The 23,529-nt window shown below is 43.9% G+C and overlaps 1 protein-coding gene across 1 annotated transcript; it reads left to right on the top strand.

Moving 5' to 3' along the window:
• Positions 1-2,261: 2,261 nt before the first annotated feature.
• Positions 2,262-21,788, top strand: cdc5l (CDC5 cell division cycle 5-like (S. pombe)). The gene is made up of 19 exons (XM_084181751.1): positions 2,262-2,472; positions 11,371-11,474; positions 11,628-11,789; positions 11,878-12,005; positions 12,114-12,213; positions 12,451-12,577; positions 12,667-12,758; positions 13,537-13,681; positions 13,840-14,034; positions 14,571-14,719; positions 14,805-14,973; positions 15,054-15,218; positions 15,320-15,400; positions 15,503-15,637; positions 15,709-15,813; positions 19,741-19,938; positions 20,079-20,141; positions 20,388-20,537; positions 20,665-21,788. The coding sequence occupies exons 1-19, from the start codon at positions 2,428-2,430 to the stop codon at positions 20,770-20,772; spliced, it is 2,421 nt and encodes an 806-aa protein (XP_084037877.1). The 5' UTR covers positions 2,262-2,427; the 3' UTR covers positions 20,773-21,788.
• Positions 21,789-23,529: the final 1,741 nt, after the last annotated feature.

Genomic DNA, 23,529 nt, shown 5'->3' on the forward strand with positions numbered 1-23,529 from the left:
CCAAGTCCATATTATGGCAAGAACAGCTCAAATATGCAAAGAGAAACGACAGCCCATCATTACTTTAAGACACGAAGGTAAGGAGGTGGTGGTATTCGTTTTCTTTGATGTAGAGAAGGCTTATGTTATGATGTGGAAGAAACACCTACTTATCACGCTGGATAACATGGGGGTTGGAGGAAGGGTTTTTAATTGGATAAAGGATTTTGTTGTTGGGCGATCAATACAAGTGAGGGTGGGGAGCTCTATGTCAGAAAACTATGAGGTGGATAATGGTACCCCCCAGGAAAGTGTCATTAGTCCTTTGTTGTTCTCCATTATGATTGACGATGTATTCTCTCAGGTGAGACCTGATATTAGGAGGTCATTGTTTGCGGAAGATGGAGCGCTGTGGAAGAGAAGGAGAAATATTACCCATACAGCCAGAAGAGTTCAAGAAGTGATTAGTGAAGTAGAGCAGTGGTCCCTCAGGTGGGGCTTCAAGTCTTCAGTTGAGAAAACACAGACTGTGTTTTTTTCTAAAAGGAAGGTTGGGGAGGAAATATACTTGAAGTTGTATGGAAGGAATCTGAAAGGAATCTGGAGAGGGTGGGAGGGTTTAGGTTCCTGGGGGTCTGGTTTGACACTCGAATTACATGGGCGGAGCATATTAACAGAGTAGTTGTCAAAGGAAAGAAAATATTGAATGTGATGCATTGCTTGTCAGGAATGGAGTGGGGGGCAGATAGAATGGCATTGAAAATGCTATATATAGCGCTGTTAAGGTCATCAATGGATTATGGAAGTATAGCATATGGATCAGCAGCTCAGACAAAATCTAAATGTTATCCAGGCCCAAGCCCTAAGAATATGTTGTGGAGCACTCAGGACCTCCCCGGTGGCAGCGATGCAGGTAGAGTTGGGAGAGATGCCGTTAAAGTTAAGAAGACAATACCTAGCCCTGACATATTGGGTAAATCTACAAGGACATAAAGTTACACATCCTACAAAAAAGGTGCTCCTAGAGTGCTGGGAACATGAACAAAATCTGAATACAAGCTTTGGGTGGATAGGCAATTGCATGGCGAGAGAGATGAGGTTGTTTGGGAGGGAGTTTAGCCCCTCTGTGGTTCTTCCTGCTATCCCACCTTGGTTTCTCCCTCAACCAGAGATAGATCTAGGGTTGCTTGAGAGGGTAAGAGATGTTGAGGAAGGAGTAGCTTCAGCTGTAAGTGAACATTTAAGAACACAATACTATGCTTTCTTGAATATATTCACAAATGGATCTAAGGACCCTAAAACAGGGAGGACAGGAGCAGCTTTTAGTGTTCCTGAGTTTAAGGTGGCAGTGACAAAAATATAATTTATCTGTTTACACAATGGAGTTGTTGGCCATACTATTGGCTGCAGAGTGGGTGGAGGAGGTGAGGCCAGACAGGGTAGTCATCTGCTCTGACTCTTGTGCAGCACTGATTAGTTTAAATTAATGTGTGTCTCAGAGCAGACAGGATGTATTGTATGAGGTTTTGTAGTGTTTGTATAGGGTGAAACAGATGGGGGTATTTGTGATGTTCCTCTGGGTACCAGCTCATGTGGGAGTAGAGGGGAATGAGGAAGTGGATATTATTGCCAAGTAGGCTCTTAAACATCCTAATGTTGAGATGGAATTGTCAATCAGTAAAGCAGAAGCCAAGGGATTAATAAGAAGCCAAGGGATTAATAAGAACAGTGGGTAAAAATAAGTGGCAAGAGTTGTGGGACAGGGAGAGTAAGGGAAGGCACCTGTATAAGATCCAGGAAAAGGTGGGGGCAGGGAGGTCCTCAGGCCAAGAGAGAAGGGAGGAAAGTGTAGTCACAAGGCTGAGACTGGGACACACAAGGCTAAATAGTACATTGAAAGTGGTGGGGAAACATCTGACTGGGAGGTGTGATCATTGTCAGGAGGAGATGGAGACAGTGGAACATGTTCTATTTCAGGGCCAGAAATATGTGAGAGAAAGGGAGCGATTGTTATTAGATTTGAGGAGTAATGGGGTTGAAGAGCCAGTATTAAGTGAACTGCTGGGGAACTCTTCAGGGGATGTAGTATTTAATTATGTATTTCGTTTCCTTAGGGAGACGAGATTATTGGGTAGGATTTAGACCTTCAGTGTCTCTGGTCCATATTCCAGTCCAGTTGGTTACGGTAATGCACTTTAAAGTTGGTTGCCAACCGCCATATAAAATGCACAGAAGAAGAAGAAGTAGTAATTCTATTTTAATGGAGCCACAATAGTTTGCGCACTTCCGGTGGCCGCCATATTGCATTACTGTCCAAGTTGAAAACATACCGTGTTCGTACATTGTAGTTAAATTTTGTGTCCAACTCTTCGTATTGTTTTATTTTGTGGTATCTTGGTTGTTTCTTTATAGTTACTACCTGAAGGGTAGCAACACACAACAGCCAAGATGCCGCGTATCATGATTAAGGGGGGTGTATGGCGAAACACCGAGGTAAGTTGGCATGGCTAACGCTACGGTGTGCTGCTAGCTAGTTTCTAACTAATATTCAAATACTTTTAGCTAGGTAAGTCAAATCTTACGCCAGGCTAACTAGCTACCATGTACATGTATTGATTTAGCTACTCAACAGCGTGTAATTCACTGGATCACGTTGGCTAACATTAGTTGGCTAGTCAACTAGCTAGCTAACAACATTAGTTAGTTTAAGGTAGCTAGCTAGTACGTTAGCTGCTTATAGCAGCGCTGGTGTATTTAACGTTATTTACACAATAACGTTAGCGTTGCTCGTAATATGGTTGAAAAAAAACGTTAGAGTCCGAGGTGCCAGAAGTTAAATACAATTATATTTAAACTTTGCAGGTGTTTGGGACGGTTGGTGAAGATTTAACAACAAAATAATCGATTATTTGCCTGTCGGCTCCCATTTTTTATTGGTGTCAAGTTTCGATTCTGCTAGGAATCGACTCCTAAGAGTCTGTATTTTTGCAACAATGGATGGAGACTGAATATTTGCCGCAGGCTACTTCCGAGAACAAACTCTTACATATTTCATAGCAAAGAAAGAGCGAGCTGAGGGTAGGGGCACAGCCAGGCATAGGTAGGCAGGTCGGTCACCAGGCAAACGGTCAGAACCGTGCATTGGTCATCAAAAGCTGTATTTCGCAAATACTTTGCTTACAATTTCTTGCAAGTCACAAAAGTAGGGGATATCAATGAGTAGGCTATTCTACACGCAACAGACCGAAAGTTGAACACACACTCGTATCTTTCCTAGCAAAGAGAGAGCAGGCGAGTCCACGAGGGAGAGAAATGAGGGGCAGCCAGACAGTTGGAACAGTGTGCAAAGGCTATATCTTGGTAAACTGTATCTCGCAATGTCTTGACTCGCCAAAAGTATATCAATTAGAATGGCGAAGATATTCTACATTGTGCCAGTGAATTTAAGTTAAACATCACCAAATGAGTCAGGTTAATTAGGCAGTAAATGTGCAATAAAAAGTATGGTGCCTATAGCTTATTTAATGAAACCCTGGCTGTTGATGCCCTAGGCCAGAGATCATCAACTAGATTAAGCCGCTAGACATTCCTTTTTCTTGAGCAGATGGTTAGGGGGCAGAACATAATTACAAATAATTTGTATACTGCAAATTGACCGCAAGAAGCCCAAACATAATATTTGACTAAAACATAATAATTTCAAACCTTGCATACCTTTACAGTTGAAGTCAGAAGTTTACATACACTTAGGTTGGAGTCATTAAAACTCGTATTTCAACCACTCCACAAATTTCTTGTTAACAAACTATAGTTTTGGCAAGTCGGTTAGGACATCTACTTTGTACCTGTGGATGTATTTCAAGGCCTACCTTCAAACTCAGTGCCTCTTTGCTTGACATCATGGAAAAATCCAAAAAAATCAGCCAAGACCTCAAAGAAAATGGTAGACCTCCACAAGTCTGGTTCATCCTTGGGAGCAATTTCCAAACGCCTGAAGGTACCATGTTCATCTGTACAAACAATAGTATGCGAGTATAAACACCATGGGACCACGCAGCTGTCATACCGCTCAGAAAGGAGACGCATTCTGTCTCCTAGAGATGGAAGTACTTTGGTGCGAAAAGTGCAAATCTGTCCCAGAACAACAGCAAAGGACCTTGTGAAGATAATGGAGGAAACAGGTACAAGAGTATCTATATCCACAGTAAAACTAGTCCTATAGCGACATAACCTGAAAGGCCGCTCAGCAAGGAAGAAGCCACTGCTCCAAAACCGCCATAAAAAAGACGTACTACGGTTTGCAACTGCACATGGGGACAAAGATAGTACTTTTTGGAGAAATGTCCTCTGGTCTGATGAAACAAAAATAGAACTGTTTGGCCATAATGACCATCGTTATGTTTGGAGGAAAAAGGGGGTTGCTTGCAAGCCGAAGAACACCATCCCAACCGTGAAGCACGGGGGTGGCAGCATCATGCTGTGGGGGTGCTTTGCTGCAGGAGGGACTGGTGCACTTCACAAAATAGATGGCATCATGAGGAAGGAAAATTATGTGGATATATTGAAGCAACATCTCAAGACATCAGTCAGGAAGTTAAAGCTTGGTCGCAAATGGGTCTTCCAAATGGACAATGACCCCAAGCATACTTCGAAAGTTATGGCAGAATGGCTTAAGGACAACAAAGTCAAGGTATTGGAGTAGCCATCGCAAAGCCCTGACCTCAATCCTATAGAAATTGTGGGCAGAATTGAAAAAGCGTGTGTGAGCAAGGAGGCCTACAAACCTGACTCAGTTACACCAGCTCTGTCTGGAGGAATGGGCCAAAATTCACCCAACTTATTGTGGGAAGCTTGTGGAAGGCTACCCAGACCGTTTGATCCAAGTAAACAATTTAAAGGCAATGCTACCAAATACTAATTGAGTGTATGTAGACTTCTGACCCACTGGGAATGTGATGAAATAAATAAAAGCTGAAATAAATCATTCTCTCTACTATTATACTGACATTTCACATTCTTAAAATTAAAGTGGTGATCCTAACTGACCTAAGACAGGGAATTTTTACTAGGATTATTATTGTCAGGAATTGTGAAACTGAGTTTAAATGTATTTGGCTAAGGTGTATGTAAACTTCCGACTTCAACTATATATGATCACATATATCTCTCTATTATGCGTGAGAATACTTTGGAACAGATTTCCAAATAGAAAATCACTTGGAATAGATTTGCTGGTGTTTTTTAGCTCAACTTGGGGGGCTAAATAAAATCATCGCCCATGGGCAGCCAGTTGGGGAACCCCGTCCTAGTCAATAGATTACAAAGCTGGCCATCCCCGATTCCCCACTGAACTAAAGTTTTTGGAAATGGAAAGTTCACTTTCTCATCCAAGTGTTGCAAATACGGTTCAGCAGCTCAAATCAGCAGAATGGTGGGCATTTGAATTAGGAAGGACGTCTACCATTGATCACTAAAATAATGATTTTTGATCACACTTCCTCAATTTAAATATTATGGGGACTCCTATACATTTGGCAGCCAAGCACAAGTTTTCCATTTAGCCTATTATTGTCTAGAGTTGACTTTGAAATATCTAAACGCCTAGAATAAAAACCTCCACTCCAGGGGCCTCATTTATCAATATTGTGTAGAAACTATTCTAAAATACTACTTACGAACAGAATTTAGAATGGTCCTACGCATAGTGTAATTTATCAAACAATCCTACTAGCGTCATACGCACACCGGCAGGCGATAACCATTGATAAATACCAATGGTTCTCAGTGCTCATGCATGACCTATGCTGTTTGCATTTCCCAACGCCCCTGATTAACCATATATGGTCCTCTGTAGCTCAATTGGTAGAGCATGGCGCTTGTAATGCCAGGGTAGTGGGTTCGATCCCCGGGACCACCCATACGTAAAAATGTATGCGCACATGACTGTAAGTCGCTTTGGATAAAAGCGTCTGCTATATGGCTTATTATTATTATTTATTATTATTAAAATCATACCTTTAAAGCCCGTGGGGAATATACAACGCTGCACCATGAAATACAAGGGCGCAACCAAAAAAAGATACAAAACATAACTGTTCCGAGACTGAAATAGAGGCGCTAGTGTCAGATTGAGTACAACCTAAAGGTTTTATTTGGCTAGCTTAGTTGTGGCTGGACCAGTAAAAATAAAAACATGGCTACAAAGAGAGTACCATTAGGACAATACAAGTTGCTTTAGCAATGGCAAATATAGCCTATTTCAAATGATTAGGCAACACTCACCAATAAGCCATCCATCCTCAACAGCTCCTTACTGTAGGCGTATAGGCCAACATTGCTGTTTTGAAGAATGAACGAGTCTAGAGTTCCACCTGGCCACAACGTTCAGCAGCGTCTTTTGCACATCACATAACTTATCACCTGCCCATAAAGAGTGGAAGCCTTTTCTGTTCACATAGTTGAAATAGTTTTGGGATGGTAATATTATGGCAATTTGGGTGCAGTCTATTGCTCCGTTGGTATTTGGGAACGCATTGATGGCATCATGGCAAAGAAACCCCTCTTGACTTCAACCTGTTGTGTGATGGTGTATGGAAATTGTACGTGTTACTGTTCATTTAGCTGATTATTGCATCCAAAACTTTGGCTCATCGAGGGCTATGAGATGCCGATCGGCAAGCTCCCGTTGAAAAGTGCCCGTTGCCTAAAACCAGAGGGTGGAGAGCACTTGGATGTGCACCGGAATGGAATGTTGGCTTTTTAAAAGTAGGTCTTAAATCCTCGCAAAAATCTTCTAAGATTGGTTTTGGGAAAATATATCTGATGAGCCAATCTGTACTTTCTGTAGAAAAAGTCCCACTTGTCTCTAAAAACGCGCTCTGCGAAATGCAGCATGTGCCAAATCTTCAAACCGCAAGACCAGGCTCTCATTTGATTTTCCATTATGTCTTTTATAGTATTTCAACAATGGTTTCACTTTCTCTAAAGAAAGAAATTACTGATTTTACAGATTTGTGCCTACGCATGATTGATAAATGAGGCCCCAGGCTTTTTTCATAAGTCAATTGAATGACGTTTTTTTTTGTTTCAAGGGGCTGTTTGGAAAAAACTAATCATTTGAGACTTGTACTCTGGAATAACCCACATGCTTGCATAATACACTGCTCAAAAAAATTAAGGGAACACTTAAACAACACAATGTAACTCCAAGTCAATCACACTTCTGTGAAATCAAACTGTCCACTTAGGAAGCAACACTGATTGACAATACATTTCACATGCTGTTGTGCAAATGGAATAGACAACAGGTGGAAATTATAGGCAATTAGCAAGACACCCCCAATAAAGGACTGGTTTTGCAGGTGGTGACCACAGACCACTTCTCAGTTCCTATGCTTCCTGGCTGATGTTTTGGTCACTTTTGAATGCTGGCGGTGCTTTCATTCTAGTGGTAGCATGAGACGGAGTCTACAACCCACACAAGTGGTTCAGATAGTGCAGCTCATCCAGGATGGCACATCAATGCGAGCTGTGGCAAGAAGGTTTGCTGTGTCTGTCAGCGTAGTGTCCAGAGCATGGAGGCGCTACCAGGAGACAGGCCAGTACATCAGGAGACGTGGAGGAGGCCGTAGGAGGGCAACAACCCAGCAGCAGGACTGCTACCTCCGCCTTTGTGCAAGGAGGAGCAGAAGGAGCACTGCCAGAGCCCTGCAAAATGACCTCCAGCAGGCCACAAATGTGCATGTGTCTGCTCAAATGGTCAGAAACAGACTACATGAGGGTGGTATGAGGGCCCGACGTCCACAGGTGGGGGTTGTGCTTACATCCCAACACCGTGCAGGACGTTTGGCATTTGCCAGAGAACACCAAGATTGGCAAATTCGCCACTGGAGCCCTGTGCTCTTCACAGATGAAAGCAGGTTCACACTGAGCACATGTGACAGACGTGACAGAGTCTGGAGACGCCGTGGAGAACGTTCTGCTGCCTGCAACATCCTCCAGCATGACTGGTTTGGCGGTGGGACAGTCATGGTGTGGGGTGGCATTTCTTTGGGGGGCCGCACAGCCCTCCATGTGCTCGCCAGAGGTAGCCTGACTGCCATTAGGTACAGAGATGAGATCGTCAGACCCCTTGTGAGACCATATGCTGGTGCGGTTGGCCCTGGGTTCCTCCTAATGCAAGAGAATGCTAGACCTCATGTGGCTGGAGTGTGTCAGCAGTTCCTGCAAGAGGAAGGCATTGATGCTATGGACTGGCCCGCCCGTTCCCCAGACCTGAATCCAATTGAGCACATCTGGGACATCATGTCTCGCTCCATCCAACAACGCCACGTTGCACCACAGACTGTCCAGGAGTTGGCGGATGCTTTAGTCCAGGTCTGGGAGGAGATCCCTCAGGAGACCATCCGCCACCTCATCAGGAGCATGCCCAGGCGTTGTAGGGAGGTCATACAGGCACGTGGAGGCCACACACACTACTGAGCCTCATTTTGATTTGTTTTAAGGACATTACATCAAAGTTGGATCAGCCTGTAGTGTGGTTTTCCACTTTAATTTTGAGGGTGACTCCAAATCCAGACCTCCATGGGTTGATAAATTTGATTTCCATTGATAATTTTTGTGATTTTTTTGTCAGCATATTCAACTATGTAAAGAAAAAAGTATTTGATTATTTAATTCATTCAGATCTAGGATGTGTTATTTTAGTGTTCCCTTTATTTTTTTGAGTAGTGTATTTAGATAACCAACATCTCTACTAATACTAGTCCCGTCCAATCAGGGCTAGGCTATATAACACGGCAAAGAGTAGGCTTTTCGGCGTAGTGTGCCGCATCATCCCCTGGGATCTGTTAAGGCTACACAGAGCAAAAACTTCACTGAAATATTTTAGTTCCTGAACATCACCTTCTATATTCAAATAGAATAGGCCTTTTATAAATTGCCAAGCAAATGGGCAACATCATGTTCATGCCAGTCCTCCCTAGAATGCAATATTAGTCTTCCTAGTAAGACTGCAATAATGAGGTGGCGTGTGCGCAGCCATTGTGTATTTTGGGAGTCGAGCAAGAGTCCACTACTTCGACTCCTAAAATCCTGGAGTCGTTCACCGCGAGCAGCAGGTTGACGTTAATCTTGCCCTGGAGGCATAACTGAGCGATTTATGCTAGATGGGCCAGCTGTAAAGTCAAAATTGGCTATATCGTAAAAATCTATGAAAAGAAAAATTAGCTTTTTGGTATTAATTTAAGGTTAGGTATTAGGGTTAGCTGTGCGGTTAGGTTTAAAATCAGATTTTGTGGCTGTGGCAGCCAGTGACCACTCTGCAGAGCTGCCTCCAGGGCTAGCCGACTGAACTCAACTCCATGATTTACAATGGACCGTTCAGTTTTTTTGCATCCCATTAATGAGCCACCCTGTGTGTAAATATACTAGTGTTGCTAAAAGTAGCTCACTAGCTGAATTTTTCCATTTGTATGTCTCTGCGTGCAATAGCGTTAGCGCAATTGCTAACTACCATTAGCGCAATGACTGAAAGTCTATGGGTATACAGTGAGGGGAAAAAAGTATTTGATCCCCTGCTGATTTTGTACGTTTGCCCACTGACAAAGACATGATCAGTCTATAATTTTAATGGTAGGTTTATTTGAACAGTGAGAGACAGAATAACAACAACAAAATCCAGAAAAATGCATGTAAAAAATGTTATAAATTGATTTGCATTTTAATGAGGGAAATAAGTATTTGACCCCTCTGCAAAACATGACTTAGTACTTGGTGGCAAAACCCTTGTTGGCAATCAGAGGTCAGACGTTTCTTGTAGTTGGCCACCAGGTTTGCACACATCTCAGGAGGGATTTTGTCCCACTCCTCTTTGCAGATCTTCTCCAAGTCATTAAGGTTTCGAGGCTGACGTTTGGCAAGTCGAACCTTCAGCTCCCTCCACAGATTTTCTATGGGATTAAGGTCTGGAGACTGGCTAGGCCACTCCAGGACCTTAATGTGCTTCTTCTTGAGCCACTCCTTTGTTGCCTTGGCCGTGTGTTTTGGGTCATTGTCATTCTGGAATACCCAGCCGCGACCCATTTTCAGTGCCCTGGCTGAGAGAAGGAGGTTCTCACCCAAGATTTGACGGTACATGGCCCCGTCCATCGTCCCTTTGATGCGGTGAAGTTGTCCTGTCCCCTTAGCAGAAAAACACCCCCAAAGCATAATATTTCCATCTCCATGTTTGATGGTGGGGATGGTGTTCTTGGGGTCATAGGCAGCATTCCTCCTCCAAACACGGCGAGTTGAGTTGATGCCAAAGAGCTCGATTTTGGTCTCATCTGACCACAACACTTTCACCCAGTTCTCCTCTGAATCATTCAGATGTTCATTGGCAAACTTCAGACGGGCCTGTATATGCGCTTTCTTGAGCAGGGGGACCTTGCGGGCGCTGCAGGATTTCAGTCCTTCACGGCGTAGTGTGTTACCAATTGTTTTCTTGGTGACTATGGTCCCAGCTGCCATGAGATCATTGACAATATCCTCCCGTGTAGTTCTGGGCTGATTCCTCACCATTCTCATGATCATTGCAACTCCACGAGGTGAGATCTTGCATGGAGCCCCAGTCTGAGGGAGATTGACAGTTCTTTTGTGTTTCTTCCATTTGCGAGTAATCACACCAACTGTTGTCACCTTCTCACCAAGCTGCTTGGCGATGGTCTTGTAGCCCATTCCAGCCTTGTGTAGGTCTACAATCTTGTCCCTGACATCTTTGGAGAGCTCTTTGGTCTTGGCCATGGTGGAGAGTTTGGAATCTGATTGATTGATTGCTTCCCTTTAAGAGTGTGCTCCTAATCTCAGCTCGTTACCTGTATAAAAGACACCTGGGCGCCAGAAGTCTTTCTGATTGAGAGGGGGTCAAATACTTATTTCCCTCATTAAAATGCAAATCAATTTATAACATTTTTGACATGTGTTTTTCTGGATTTTGTTGTTGTTATTCTGTCTCTCACTGTTCAAATAAACCTACCATTAAAATTATAGACTGATCATTTCTTTGTCAGTGGGCAAACGTACAAAATCAGCAGGGGATCAAATACTTTTTTCCCTCACTGTATACCCATAGACTTCCAGGCGTTGCACTAACGCTAGTTAGCATTGGCTCACGAAACTACCTCTAACGTCCTTCATACTGTACACAGAGACATAAAAAGTGTATCCACAAATTCATCTGACTCTGGGGAAGTAGATAAAGGGCCTCATTGCCAAAATCCTTAAGTATCCATTTAACACTGTCTGTGCTGTCTATCTTTCAAAATTGTTTGTCTGTAGTTGAAGCTGTATTTCCCTCTGGGATCAGTAAACAATTAATCAATAAAACAATACCCCTCCCTCTCTTTCTCCTAGGATGAGATCCTGAAGGCAGCGGTGATGAAATATGGGAAGAATCAGTGGTCTCGTATTGCCTCCCTGCTGCACCGCAAGTCTGCGAAACAGTGCAAGGCCCGCTGGTCAGTCTGTGTGTGTGCGTGTCTGTGTGTGGCATGCATGAGAAGCTGAGCCCCAACACCAAAGAAGACCGAGTGGTTTCTGTGAGTGTGTGTGTGTGTGTGTGTGTGTGGAAAGAGGTCTGTGTGTATATAATGTGTTGTGTTTGTGTGTAGGTATGAGTGGTTGGATCCTAGCATTAAGAAAACCGAGTGGTCCAGAGAGGAAGAGGAGAAGCTACTCCATCTGGCCAAGCTTATGCCGACCCAGTGGAGGACCATTGCTCCTATCATAGGACGCACCGCTGCCCAGTGTCTGGAGCACTACGAGTTCCTACTGTAAGACACAAACACACTTTCTCTTTGTGTTCAGAGAAGACTTATTGGAGTGTTCTTATGCTTTTTCTTCTTGATGTGTTTCTTCTAGAGACAAAGCGGCCCAGAGGGACAATGAGGAAGATACAGCTGACGATCCCAGGAAATTGAAACCTGGAGAGATCGACCCCAACCCTGAAACCAAGCCCGCTAGGCCTGACCCTGTGGACATGGACGAAGGTACACAAAGTGCAACTTTTCCTCGGGTCGTTGCTGTGCAGTCAACTTGTATGGTAAAAATAAATAAATGAGACCATACCTGACGTGTGTGTGTGTGTGTGTGTATAGATGAGCTGGAGATGCTGTCTGAGGCCAGAGCTCGTCTGGCCAACACTCAGGGGAAGAAAGCCAAGAGGAAAGCCAGAGAGAAACAGCTGGAGGAGGCCAGGTAGACACATACACCTTTTACACACCAGCACACATCTGTTTCAATCGAGCTGTGTCATGTGAATACAACAAATGCAGGATTTGTAATTGTTTGCGAACTGTTATGCTGTGGCACTTGTAGCTGCATAACGTTCAGCATAACCTTCAGACAGACATTTCAGAATTTGCTCAGTGCTACCACCAAATAAAGAAAATGTACTACCCTGACAAACACACGTCCTCTTCCCCCCCCTCCCAGACGTCTGGCTGCTCTACAGAAGCGCAGGGAGTTGAGGGCAGCAGGCATCGATGCCCAGAAGAAGAGGAAGAAGAAGAGAGGAGTGGACTACAATGCTGAGATCCCTTTCGAGAAGAAGCCTTCTCAGGTAACACTTCACACAGACATCTTACAGACACACAGACATTTCACACACATCAATGTAGTATTGGGTGCTAATGTTCATTATGATTCCAGGGTTTCTATGACACCAGCATGGAGCTCTACGATGGTCTGGAACCAAACTTCAAACGCCTGCGACAACAACACCTGGACGGAGAGCTACGCAAGTCAGTCACACACACTAACTCTACTGGGCTAACATGCTGACCACACCGCTCGCGTTATGTACACAAGCGTTGCAAAATAAATGTACACATACATTTTATTCAATAATTTCATCCAAACTGCTCGCACGTGCCAACGAGCGTCTGCGTAGCAGGCGCTAAAATAGAACTTGGTTCTATTTTTGAAGCTTCACGTGCTGCAAGTCCTGCCTCTCCCATCTCATTGGTTTTTAGGAGCCAAGAGGAAAGCCCACGTGGGTGATTGAAAGCTGAACTGAGGTCCACACTGCAGTCCAGTTGGTGGTGGTTATGCACCTTAAAGTTGGTTGCCAACTGCCATATAAAGTCAGAAGAAGACTGAAGGAGTAGCGATTAATAGAAACGAACTAAGTTTCCCCTTTTATCTGTGGATTAATTGTCGGAGTAGATAACACACAAATTTGTTGGCCTCAAAATGGGTACACATTCTACAAATATCCAGGAGAAAAAGGACCTTGTGCATTTCAGGTAAAATAACAACCCAATGTTTATATCCCAAGACAAATTAGCTAGCAACAGCAAGCTAGCTAGCTAAATGTCCATGAATGTTTCATGTGTTTCGACCTGTCCCCAAATTAATATAGTTGGTTCAGAGTTCGTTTTGATATTTCAACCTGCGTGTCCTGTGTAGTCAGCATGTAATGCTACATGTGTGATGTGGTTGGGCTGTGTATAGATATTTTTTCCATTTGAATGTGAAGAGGAGAGACCTGTGTGTGTCTGACATTATTTGTGTCCTCAGTGAAAAGGAAGAGAGGGAGAGGAAGAGAGATAGACAGAAGATCAAGAAGAAGAAGGAGAGTGATCTTCCGTCAGCCATCCTGCAGACCAGCGGAGTAGCAGAGTTCACCAAGAAACGCAGCAAACTGGTGCTGCCTGCACCGCAGGTAACACTGCTGTGTGTGTGTGTGTGTTCATCTCTGATGCATAGCTAGAGGAAGTGGTGAAGTTGGGTAAGGCCAGTGAAGTTTGACTGTGTGTGTCTGACGCTGTCTGTTGTGTGTGTGTCTTGATGCTGTGTCTTTCTGACGCTGTGTGTGTGTAGATCTCTGATGCGGAGCTGGAGGAGGTGGTGAAGCTGGGTCAGGCCAGTGAAGTTGCTCGTCAGACCGCTGAGGAGTCTGGGATCACTAACTCTGCCTCCTCAGCCCTCCTATCAGAATACAGCCTCACCAACAGCGCTATGGCAACTGGGCTACGCACCCCCAAGACCCCCGCAGCTCAGGATAAGATACTACAGGTACACACATTCTCTCTCCCTTTTTTCTGTCTCTCGGGATATAACATGAAGCAAGCTATCCACTATACATAAAGGGCCACCACGAGCCGCCAGAACAGCTTCAATGCGCCTAGGCATAGATTCTACAAGTGTCTGGAGATCTATTGGAGGGATGTGACACCATTTTTCCACGAGGAATTCCATAATTTGATGGTGGTGGAAAACGCTGTCTCAGGCGCCACTTCAGAATCTCCTGTAAGTGTTCAATTGGGTTGAGATCTGGTGACTGAGACACATACGCACCCTTTAAACCCCCTATGCTCCTTTGAGACCCTCTATGTCACTGAAATCTCTTCTAGCCATGGGAGCCAAAATAATGGCCAGCTGGGCATTTTTATATGACTTGAAGCATGATGGGATGTTCATTTCTTAATTAACTCAGGAACCACACTTGTGTGGAAGGACCTGCTTTCAATATTCTTTGTATCCCTCATTTATTCAAGTGTTTCCTTTATTTTGGCAGTTACCTGTATCTCTCTCTATATATATCTCTCTAGGAGGCCCAGAACCTTATGGCTCTGACTAACGTAGACACTCCTCTGAAAGGAGGTCTGAACACTCCTCTCCACCAGAGTGACTTCTCAGGAGTCACACCCCAAAGACAGGCAGTACAGACACCTAATACTGTACTGACCACACCTTTCAGGTACACACGCAAGCCATCCACACACACGCAAAACAGCTACCTAATTCTGTACTGACTATTGACACATACTATGTTGTTGTTGTAGAACCCCTGGTCCGGGGTCCGAGGGCAGTATGACCCCCCAGGGAGGTTTAACCCCTAAAGGACCTGGTACTGTGACCCCTGGAGTAACCCCTGGACGCACCCCTCTACGAGACAAACTCAACATCAATACTGAGGAACAACTAGCAGATCCTGCCTACGCTAAACATCTGGTAACAAAAACTACTATTGAGTTGGCTAATGTTTTGTATGAGTTCTTCTGTGTTTGTGTGTAACTGTTTAGTGTGTGTAGCAACGAGAGTCGAGGGAGCAGCTGAAGCTGGGTCTGATGTCGCTGCCGGTCCCCAAGAATGACTTTGAGATTGTTCTACCAGAAAACGCAGAGACTCAACTGGAGGAAATGGAGACAGAGACCGGATACATAGAGGATGCCTCAGAGATAGAGCTACGCAAACAGGTATACTGTAACTCATAGTCACATGCACGCATGCATACAACTCATAAAGCTCTACTGTAGACTATTCTATCTACATATGTCTAATTATGTGTGTGTTGCAGGCTGTTAGGGATGCAGAGAGGGAGAAAGAGCTGAAGCTGAGACACACTGCTGTACAGAGGACTCTACCCAGACCATCAGAGGTAAGCACACACTCTCTCTCACACACAGTCCCAGTGCTGCATCACCTTCTCCCCTTCCCGGCCCTGACATTAGCGACAATACTAATGCAGAATTGTGTGTAGGTGAATGAGTCCATCCTGCGTCCGATGGGAACAGATCCTCTGTCAGAGCTGCAGCAGGCTGAGGAGATAATCAAGAAAGAGATGATCACCATGCTGCACTTTGACTGTCTACACCACCCACCAGCCAACCAACAGGTAGGAGTACACATGCACACACAGAGCTACGTTTGGGGCAGAACTGACATCCTTTGTTTATCCAACCACAGCGCAGCAAACAACGAGGGCCTGCCTCCACCTCCAACAACGCAGAACACATCGCCCACCTGGACAGACACCCCTACCAGCCAATCAGCAATGAGGATCTGGCACAGGTAAAACAAACACACACCTATTAGCCAGTGTTTCCCAACCGGTTTCCACTTCATCGCAATGGTCTCCATTAGGGGTGTGTCGAGTAGTCAGACAAAACAAGTATCGTAATGGATATGGGCAATTTCCAGAAAACGATTATGATCGGAGTATTTTTTTGTAATTATCCGTGATCGGGTGCCAGCACGCATCTTTCATGTCAGTCAGTCATGTGCGAGGTTCTACATAGTTTAAATAACTAAACTGGCTGTTTTTAAAGAGAAGTGTGGGCTGTACGTTGATCTTGCTGCTCTGTATTTCTCATCCACTTGCGTCATAATTTCACCCGATCAGTTTTCCTCATGTTTTCGGTCTGATCATTTAGATTGCTGGTGCCTGCTACTATGATAAATCACATGGCGAAGACGTTTGCTATCAAGCTATGAATGTGCATATCTTAACAGGCGGGGCAAGGGTAGCGAGTGGCGCAGTGGTCTAAGGCACTGCATTGCAGTGCTAGCTGTGCCACTAGAGATCCTGGTTCGAATCCAGGCTCTGTCGTAGCCGGCCGCGACCGGGAGACCCATGGGGCGGCGCACAATGGGCCCAGCGTCGTCCAGGGTAGGGGAGGGAATGGCCGGCAGGGATGTAGCTTAGTTGGTAGAGCATGGCTTTTGCAATGCCAGGGTTGTGGGTTCGATTCCCACGGGGGGGGCAGTATGAAAAATAAAAAATGTATGCACTCACTAACTGTAAGTCGCTCTGGATAAGAGTATCTGCTAAATGACTAAAATGGGTAGGGAAAAAAAGATGAAATGCTGATGCCCATTCTGACTGAGTGACAGCAAATATGGCTGCCCGCTGCAAGTTGAGGACACACACACATACCCCTCCACACTCTGCTCCTAATCTGCAGCTATTTTTGCATTGAGAATGTGCATGGAGGTATTTTGCCAACATCTACAGTGCATTCGGAAAGCATTCAGACCCCTTCACTTTTTCCACGTTTTGTTACGTTAGCCTTATTCTAAAAAATCCTCATCAATCTACACACAATACCCCATAATGAAAAAGCGTAAACAGATTATTAGAAATGTTTGCACATTTATAAAAATGAAATAAACTGATATTGACATAAGTATTCAGACGCTTTGCTATGATACTCGAAATTGAGCTCAGGTGCGTCTTGTTTCCATTGAGATGTTCTACAACTTGATTGGAGTCCACCTGTGGTAAATTCAATTAATTGGACATGATTTGGAAAGGCACACACCTGTCTATATAATGTACCACAGTTGACAGTGCATGTCAGAGCAAAAACCAAGCCATGAGGTCGAAGGAATAGTCCGTAGAGCGCAGAGACAGGATTGTGTCAAGGTACAGATCTGGGGAAGGGTACCAAAAAATGTCTGCAGCATTGAAGGTCCCCAATAACACAGTGGCCTCCATCATTCTTAAATGGAAGAAGTTTGGGACCACCAAGACTCTTCCTAGAGCTGGCCGCCCGGCCAAACTGAGCAATCGAGGGAGAAGGGCCTTGGTCAGGGAGGTGACCAAGAACCTGATGGTCACTGACAGAGCTCCAGAGAACCTCTGTGGAGATGGGAGAACCTTCCAGAAGGACAACCATCTCTGCAGCACTCCACCAATCAGGCCTTTATGGTAGAGTGGCCAGACGGATGCCACTCCTCAGTAAAAATCACATGACAGCCCGCTTGGAGTTTTCCAAAAGGCAGCTAAAGACTCTCAGACCATGAGAAACAAGATTCTCTGGTCTGATGAAACCAAGATTGTACTCTTTGGCCTGAATGCCAAGCGTCACGTCTGGAGGAAACCTGGCGCCATCCCTACAGTGAAGCATGGTGGTGGCGGCATCATGTTGTGGTGATGTTTTTCAGCGGCAGGGACTGGGAGACTAGTCAGGATCGAGGGAAAGATGAACGAAGCAATGTACAGAGAGATCCTTGATGAAAACCTGCTCCAAAGCGCTCAGGACCTCAGACGGGGGCGAAGGTTCACCTTCCAACAGGACAACAACCCTAACCATACAGCAAAGACAACGCAGGAGTGGCTTCGGGACAAGTCTCTGAATGTCCTTGAGTGGCCCAGTCAGAGCCCGGACTTGAACCCGATCTAACATCTCTGGAGAGACCTGAAAATAGCTGTGCAGTGACGCTCCCCATCCAACCTGACAGAGAAGATCTGCAGAGAAGAATGGGAGAAACTCCCCAAATACAGGTGTGCCAAGCTTGTAGCGTCATACCCAAGAAGACTTGAGGCTGTAATCGCTGCCAAAGGTGCTTCAACAAAGTACTGAGTAAAGGGTCTGAATACTTCTGTAAATGTGATATTTGTTTTATTTTTAATAAATTAGCAAACATGTCTAAACATGTTTTTGCTTTATTATGGGGTATTATGTGTAGATTGAGGGGGGAAAAAACAATTTAATCCATTTTAGGCTGTAACATAACAAATTGTGGAAAAAGTCAAGGGGTCTGAATGCTTTCCGAATGCACTGTATATTAAAGTGGTCAAAAGTTTAGTATTTGGTCACATTCCTAGCATGCAATGATTACATCAAGCTTGTCTCTACAAACTTGTTGGACACATTTGCTGTTTGTTTTGGTTGTTTCAGATTATTTTGTGCCCAATAGAAATTAATCATAAATAATGTATTGTCATTTTGGAGTCACTTTTATTGTAAATAAGAATAGAATATGTTTCTAAACCCTTCTACAATGTGGATGCTACCATGATTACGAGGTAATCGTGAATAATGAGTGAGAGTTAATGCACAAATATCGTACCCCCAAGACATGCTAACCTCTCAATTACAATAACGGGGGAGGTTAGCATTTTTTGGGTGGTATGGTATGTATGCCTCTGACTTCCTCACTCATCATTATTCACGATTAATTCAGGACTATCCGTAATCATGGTAGCATCCACATTAATGTAGAAGTTTTTAGAAACACATTATATTCTTATTTACAGTAAAAGTGACTCCAAAATGACAATACATTATTTATGATTAATTTCTACTGTGTTTTTTATTTCTCAGCTGCGCCGTTATAAAACCAGAGTAGCCGGGCTATTCGAGTGCATATGGATGACGTGTATTTTTTCCCATGCCCCTGTTCCTACCTATTTGTTAATGGGCCATGCTAAATCAAAACAAATTTTACATATTAGTGTTAGACAAGATTCAATTGAGAATAGTCTGATGGGTGAAAATATGATCACTTGATGAGAGAACAGGGTATGAAGCCTGAGGCAAGGGAAAAAATATCCTTTCAATTTTACTCAATTCAAAGTTCAGTTATATTATTATTATTAAAATCATATAATATAAAATAATGGCAGGGGACTTATAAGCAGATCTTGTCTGCTAAATGAACAAGCCTACAGCCTATGGCATGGGGCATAATAATATTAATAATATAATATGCTATTTAGCAGACGCTTTTATCCAAAGCGACTTACAGTCATGTGCGCATACATTTTTACGTATGGGTGGTCCCCGGGGATCAAGCCCACTACCCTGGCGTTACAAGCGCCATGCTCTACCAATTGAGCTACAGAGGACCGCTTAGCCAGATAACATACAGTAGGCCGACTCGTATTCGGTTCTCCTGAAATACATTTCTTATCATGTTGCTTTAGACCTGCCTAAAATAAATAATGGATTTATTGTGATGGTGTATATTCAATGGATTAAATTGACTTTTTTAAATGTAGATGTTTCAAAGACGCGCATCAACGGCTTGTATGCGTGGAGGCCTAGAGATGCTAAATATGTTTGTTGATTTAATGGTCAATTACTGTGAGACTTTGTCTATTTGCATGACAATAACTGGCTGACAAAATTTCATGACCGACACAGCCCTATCCACGCAATGTGAAAATGTGCTTGTAAATGATCAAATGTGTGTCTTCTCCCCTCCCACCAGGCCAGTGAGTTGCTGAGCCAGGAGATGGAGGTGGTGAGGGCAGGTATGGGTCACGGGGACCTGTCCATGGAGGCCTACAGCCAGGTGTGGGAGGAGTGTTACGGCCAGGTGTTGTATCTCTCCGCCCAGAGCCGCTACACCAGGGCCAACCTAGCCTCCAAGAAGGACCGAATAGACTCCCTGGAGAAGAAACTAGAGGTGAGACCACACACATGCACACACGATCATGTTCTTTTTACACCAGAAGCTGCTGATCCTTAGGTGGCTTATGATGTATATTATGACGTATCTGTAAGTGAATGTGTGTGTTTATGATGTGTGAATCTGTGTATTCCTAGATAAACCGAGGCCATATGACGTGTGAGGCCCGTCGTGCTGCTCGTCTGGAGCGCCGTCTCAAGGTGAATATATATATATATATATATATATATATATATATATATATATATATATATATATATATATATATATATATATATATATATATATATATATATATATATATATATATATATATATATATATATATGGATACTCTTTCCGTATGTGTCTGAAGGTGTTTCTAAACAGTACCATTTGTGTGCTCTAGGCCTACTGAAGCATAATGGTGATCTGTGGGAGCAGTTATATGGTATGTGTGTGTGTAGGTGTTACTAGGAGGGTACCAGTCCCGTGCTGTAGGCCTGCTGAAGCAGCATGGTGAACTGTGGGAGCAGGTTGAGCAGGCAGCTACAGAGCTCCACACCTTCACTGAGTTGAAGAAACAAGAAGACACCGCAATACCCCGTAGACAAGAGGTACATGTACTCACGCACACACCCCGCCATATCACAGAAACAACAGGTTACGTACACACACTGCAGCTGACACAAACTGGAGGCATGTGAAGTTGCTTATTGGACTTAATTTTCTCTTTTCGTCTAGGCTCTAAGGGAGGATGTGGAGAGACAGCAGGAGAGAGAGAAGGAGCTGCAACAGAGATATGGAGACCTGCTGCTGGAGAAAGAAGCTCTGTTGACTTCCAAATTCTAACACATACATACATACACCATATGTGCTTACTATACACACCAAACACACAACACCAACACAAACTATAAAAACACATTGAGTAAATGCACACACGCTACTGGAGAAGGTGTCTGCTAAAGCACAGGATCATAGCCACCCTAGTCTCCCTCAGCAAATCTGTGAGAAAAAAATGTTGTGCTGATTTGCTTTTTATTTTCCAAAGGTAAAAAGACATACAAGTGAATGATCTATTGTAGCTCCGCCTCTATGTTTTGATGTCATGGCCCAGTGCTGTGAGCATGCTAAGTAGTTACCTAGTGTCGGTCTGTCCTCTGACTAGTGATCAGTCGTTCATGTCATTGGAATAAAAGAGATCAATACAAATCTGATTTCTCATTTGCTTTGTTGTCTGTCCCATGCTGACAGATTGATGTTAACCCTCAAATTCCTGCCTGACAGTGTTCACGCTTATCCATAACTGTTAGCTGTAAGGTGTTGACAGTGGTGGAAAAAGTACTCAATTGTCATACTTGAGTAAAAGTAAAGATACCTTAATAGAAAATGACTCAAGTAAAAGTGAAATTCACCCAGTAAAATACTATTTGAGTAAAAGTCAAAGTATTTGGTTTTAAATATACTTAAGTATTGCAAGTAAATGGAATTGCTAAAATGTACTTAAGTATCAAAAATAAAAGTATAAACGATTTCAAATTCCTTATTTTAAGCAAACCAGACGGCACAATTTTCTTGATTATTTTTTATTGACAGCTAGCCAGGGGCACACTCAAACACTCAGACATCATTTACAAACGAAGCATTTGTGTTTAGTGAGTCCGCAAGATCAGAGGCAGTAGGATGACCAGGGATGTTCTTTTGATAAGTGTGTGAATTGGACCATTTTCCTGTCAATGTAACGAGTATTTTTGGGTGTCGGGAAAATGTATGGAGTAGAAAGTACATTATTTTCTTTAGGAATGTAGTAAAGTAAAAGTTGGCAAAAATATAAATATTAAAGTACAGATATCCCAAAAAAAATACTTAAGTACTACTTTAAAGTATTTTTACTTAAGTACTTTACACCACTGGATGTTGAAAACAAGAGCCAGGAACTGTTCCAATAACTACATTCCTGCTTTGAAAGAGCTCAGTAATTGTACCTGTCTGTGCTAAAGAAACTAGGCCCTAGGTCACGAGATGTGACCTTTGTGCCCAGTTGCACTTCAGCACCCATGAAATACCTAGAGAAACTTGTTCTTAGCAGTCTGCATTCCTCTGTCAAAGGGCTATTTGATGATAATACGTTTTCATACAGTCACAGAAGTGTTGAAGGTGTCATATTGACAGTGTTAAATAACTAAGGAGTCAGTCTAATTAAAGAGACAAATGTATATCTGAATAATGATATACACTGAGTGTATAAAACATTAGTAACACCTTTCTAATATTGAGTTGCACCCCCTTTTGCCCTCAGAACAGCCTCAATTCTTCGGGGATGGACTCTACAAGGTGTCGAAAGCGTTCCACAGGGATGCTGACTCCAATGCTTCCTGCAGTTATTAAGTTGGCTGGATGTCCTTTGGGTGGTGGATCATTCTTGATACACACGGGAAACCCCCCTCAGTGTTTGCATGAGTGAATCCTGTGGGACAGTCGTTCTAGTATTCAATCCTGTGGCTGCAGACAGACAGGGAGAGGGGATGTACAGCACAAGTGCACACTCCCATCAGTTTTCTAATTATCTTTGCTCTCAATCTCCAGCTAGTCAACAGGTCTACCACTTTCTCCCAGAACCCAGCCAGAACCAGTCAGAGTGGGGGGCAAAGAGAAGTTGGCTAGTCGAATGTACACTGCTCAAAAAAATTAAGTGAACACTTACACAACACAATGTAACTCCAAGTCAATCACACTTCTGTGAAATCAAACTGTCCACTTAGGAAGCAACACTGATTGACAATAAATGTCACATGCTGTTGTGCAAATGGAATAGACAACAGGTGGAAATTATAGGCAATTAGCAAGACACCCCCAATAAAGGACTGGTTTTGCAGTTGGTGACCACAGACCACTTCTCAGTTCCTATGCTTCCTGGCTGATGTTTTGGTCACTTTTGAATGCTGGCGGTGCTTTCATTCTAGTGGTAGCATGAGACGGAGTCTACAACCCACACAAGTGGCTCAGATAGTGCAGCTCATCCAGGATGGCACATCAATGCGAGCTGTGGCAAGAAGGTTTGCTGTGTCTGTCAGCGTAGTGTCCAGAGCATGGAGGCACTACCAGGAGACAGGCCAGTACATCAGGAGACGTGGAGGAGGCCGTAGGAGGGCAACAACCCAGCAGCAGGACTGCTACCTCCGCCTTTGTGCAAGGAGGAGCAGGAGGAGCACTGCCAGAGCCCTGCAAAATGACCTCCAGCAGGCCACAAATGTGCATGTGTCTGCTCAAACGGTCAGAAACAGACTCCATGAGGGTGGTATGAGGGCCCAACGTCCACAGGTGGGGGTTGTGCTTACAGCCCAACACCGTGCAGGACGTTTGGCATTTGCCAGAGAACACCAAGATTGGCAAATTCACCACTGGCGCCCTGTGCTCTTCACAGATGAAAGCAGGTTCACACTGAGCACGTGACAGAGTCCGGAGATGCCTTGGAGAACATTCTGCTGCCTACAACATCCTCCAGCATGACCGGTTTGGCGGTGGGTCAGTCATGGTGTGGGGTGGCATTTCTTTGGGGGGGCCGCACAGCCCTCCATGTGCTCGCCAGAGGTCGCCTGACTGCCA

Source organism: Coregonus lavaretus (assembly GCF_964263955.1).
Source record: "Coregonus lavaretus genome assembly, chromosome: 18".
NCBI classification, from domain to species: domain Eukaryota; kingdom Metazoa; phylum Chordata; class Actinopteri; order Salmoniformes; family Salmonidae; genus Coregonus; species Coregonus lavaretus.

Bases quoted from the DNA above. Each gene is read 5' to 3' on its own strand.
- cdc5l (XM_084181751.1), top strand. From the start codon at position 2,428: ATGCCGCGTATCATGATTAAGGGGGGTGTATGGCGAAACACCGAG. The intron at 11,475-11,627 runs GTCAGTCTGTGT...GTTTGTGTGTAG, and splicing joins AAACAGTGCAAGGCCCGCTG to GTATGAGTGGTTGGATCCTA. The intron at 19,939-20,078 runs GTGAGACCACAC...GTGTATTCCTAG, and splicing joins CCCTGGAGAAGAAACTAGAG to ATAAACCGAGGCCATATGAC.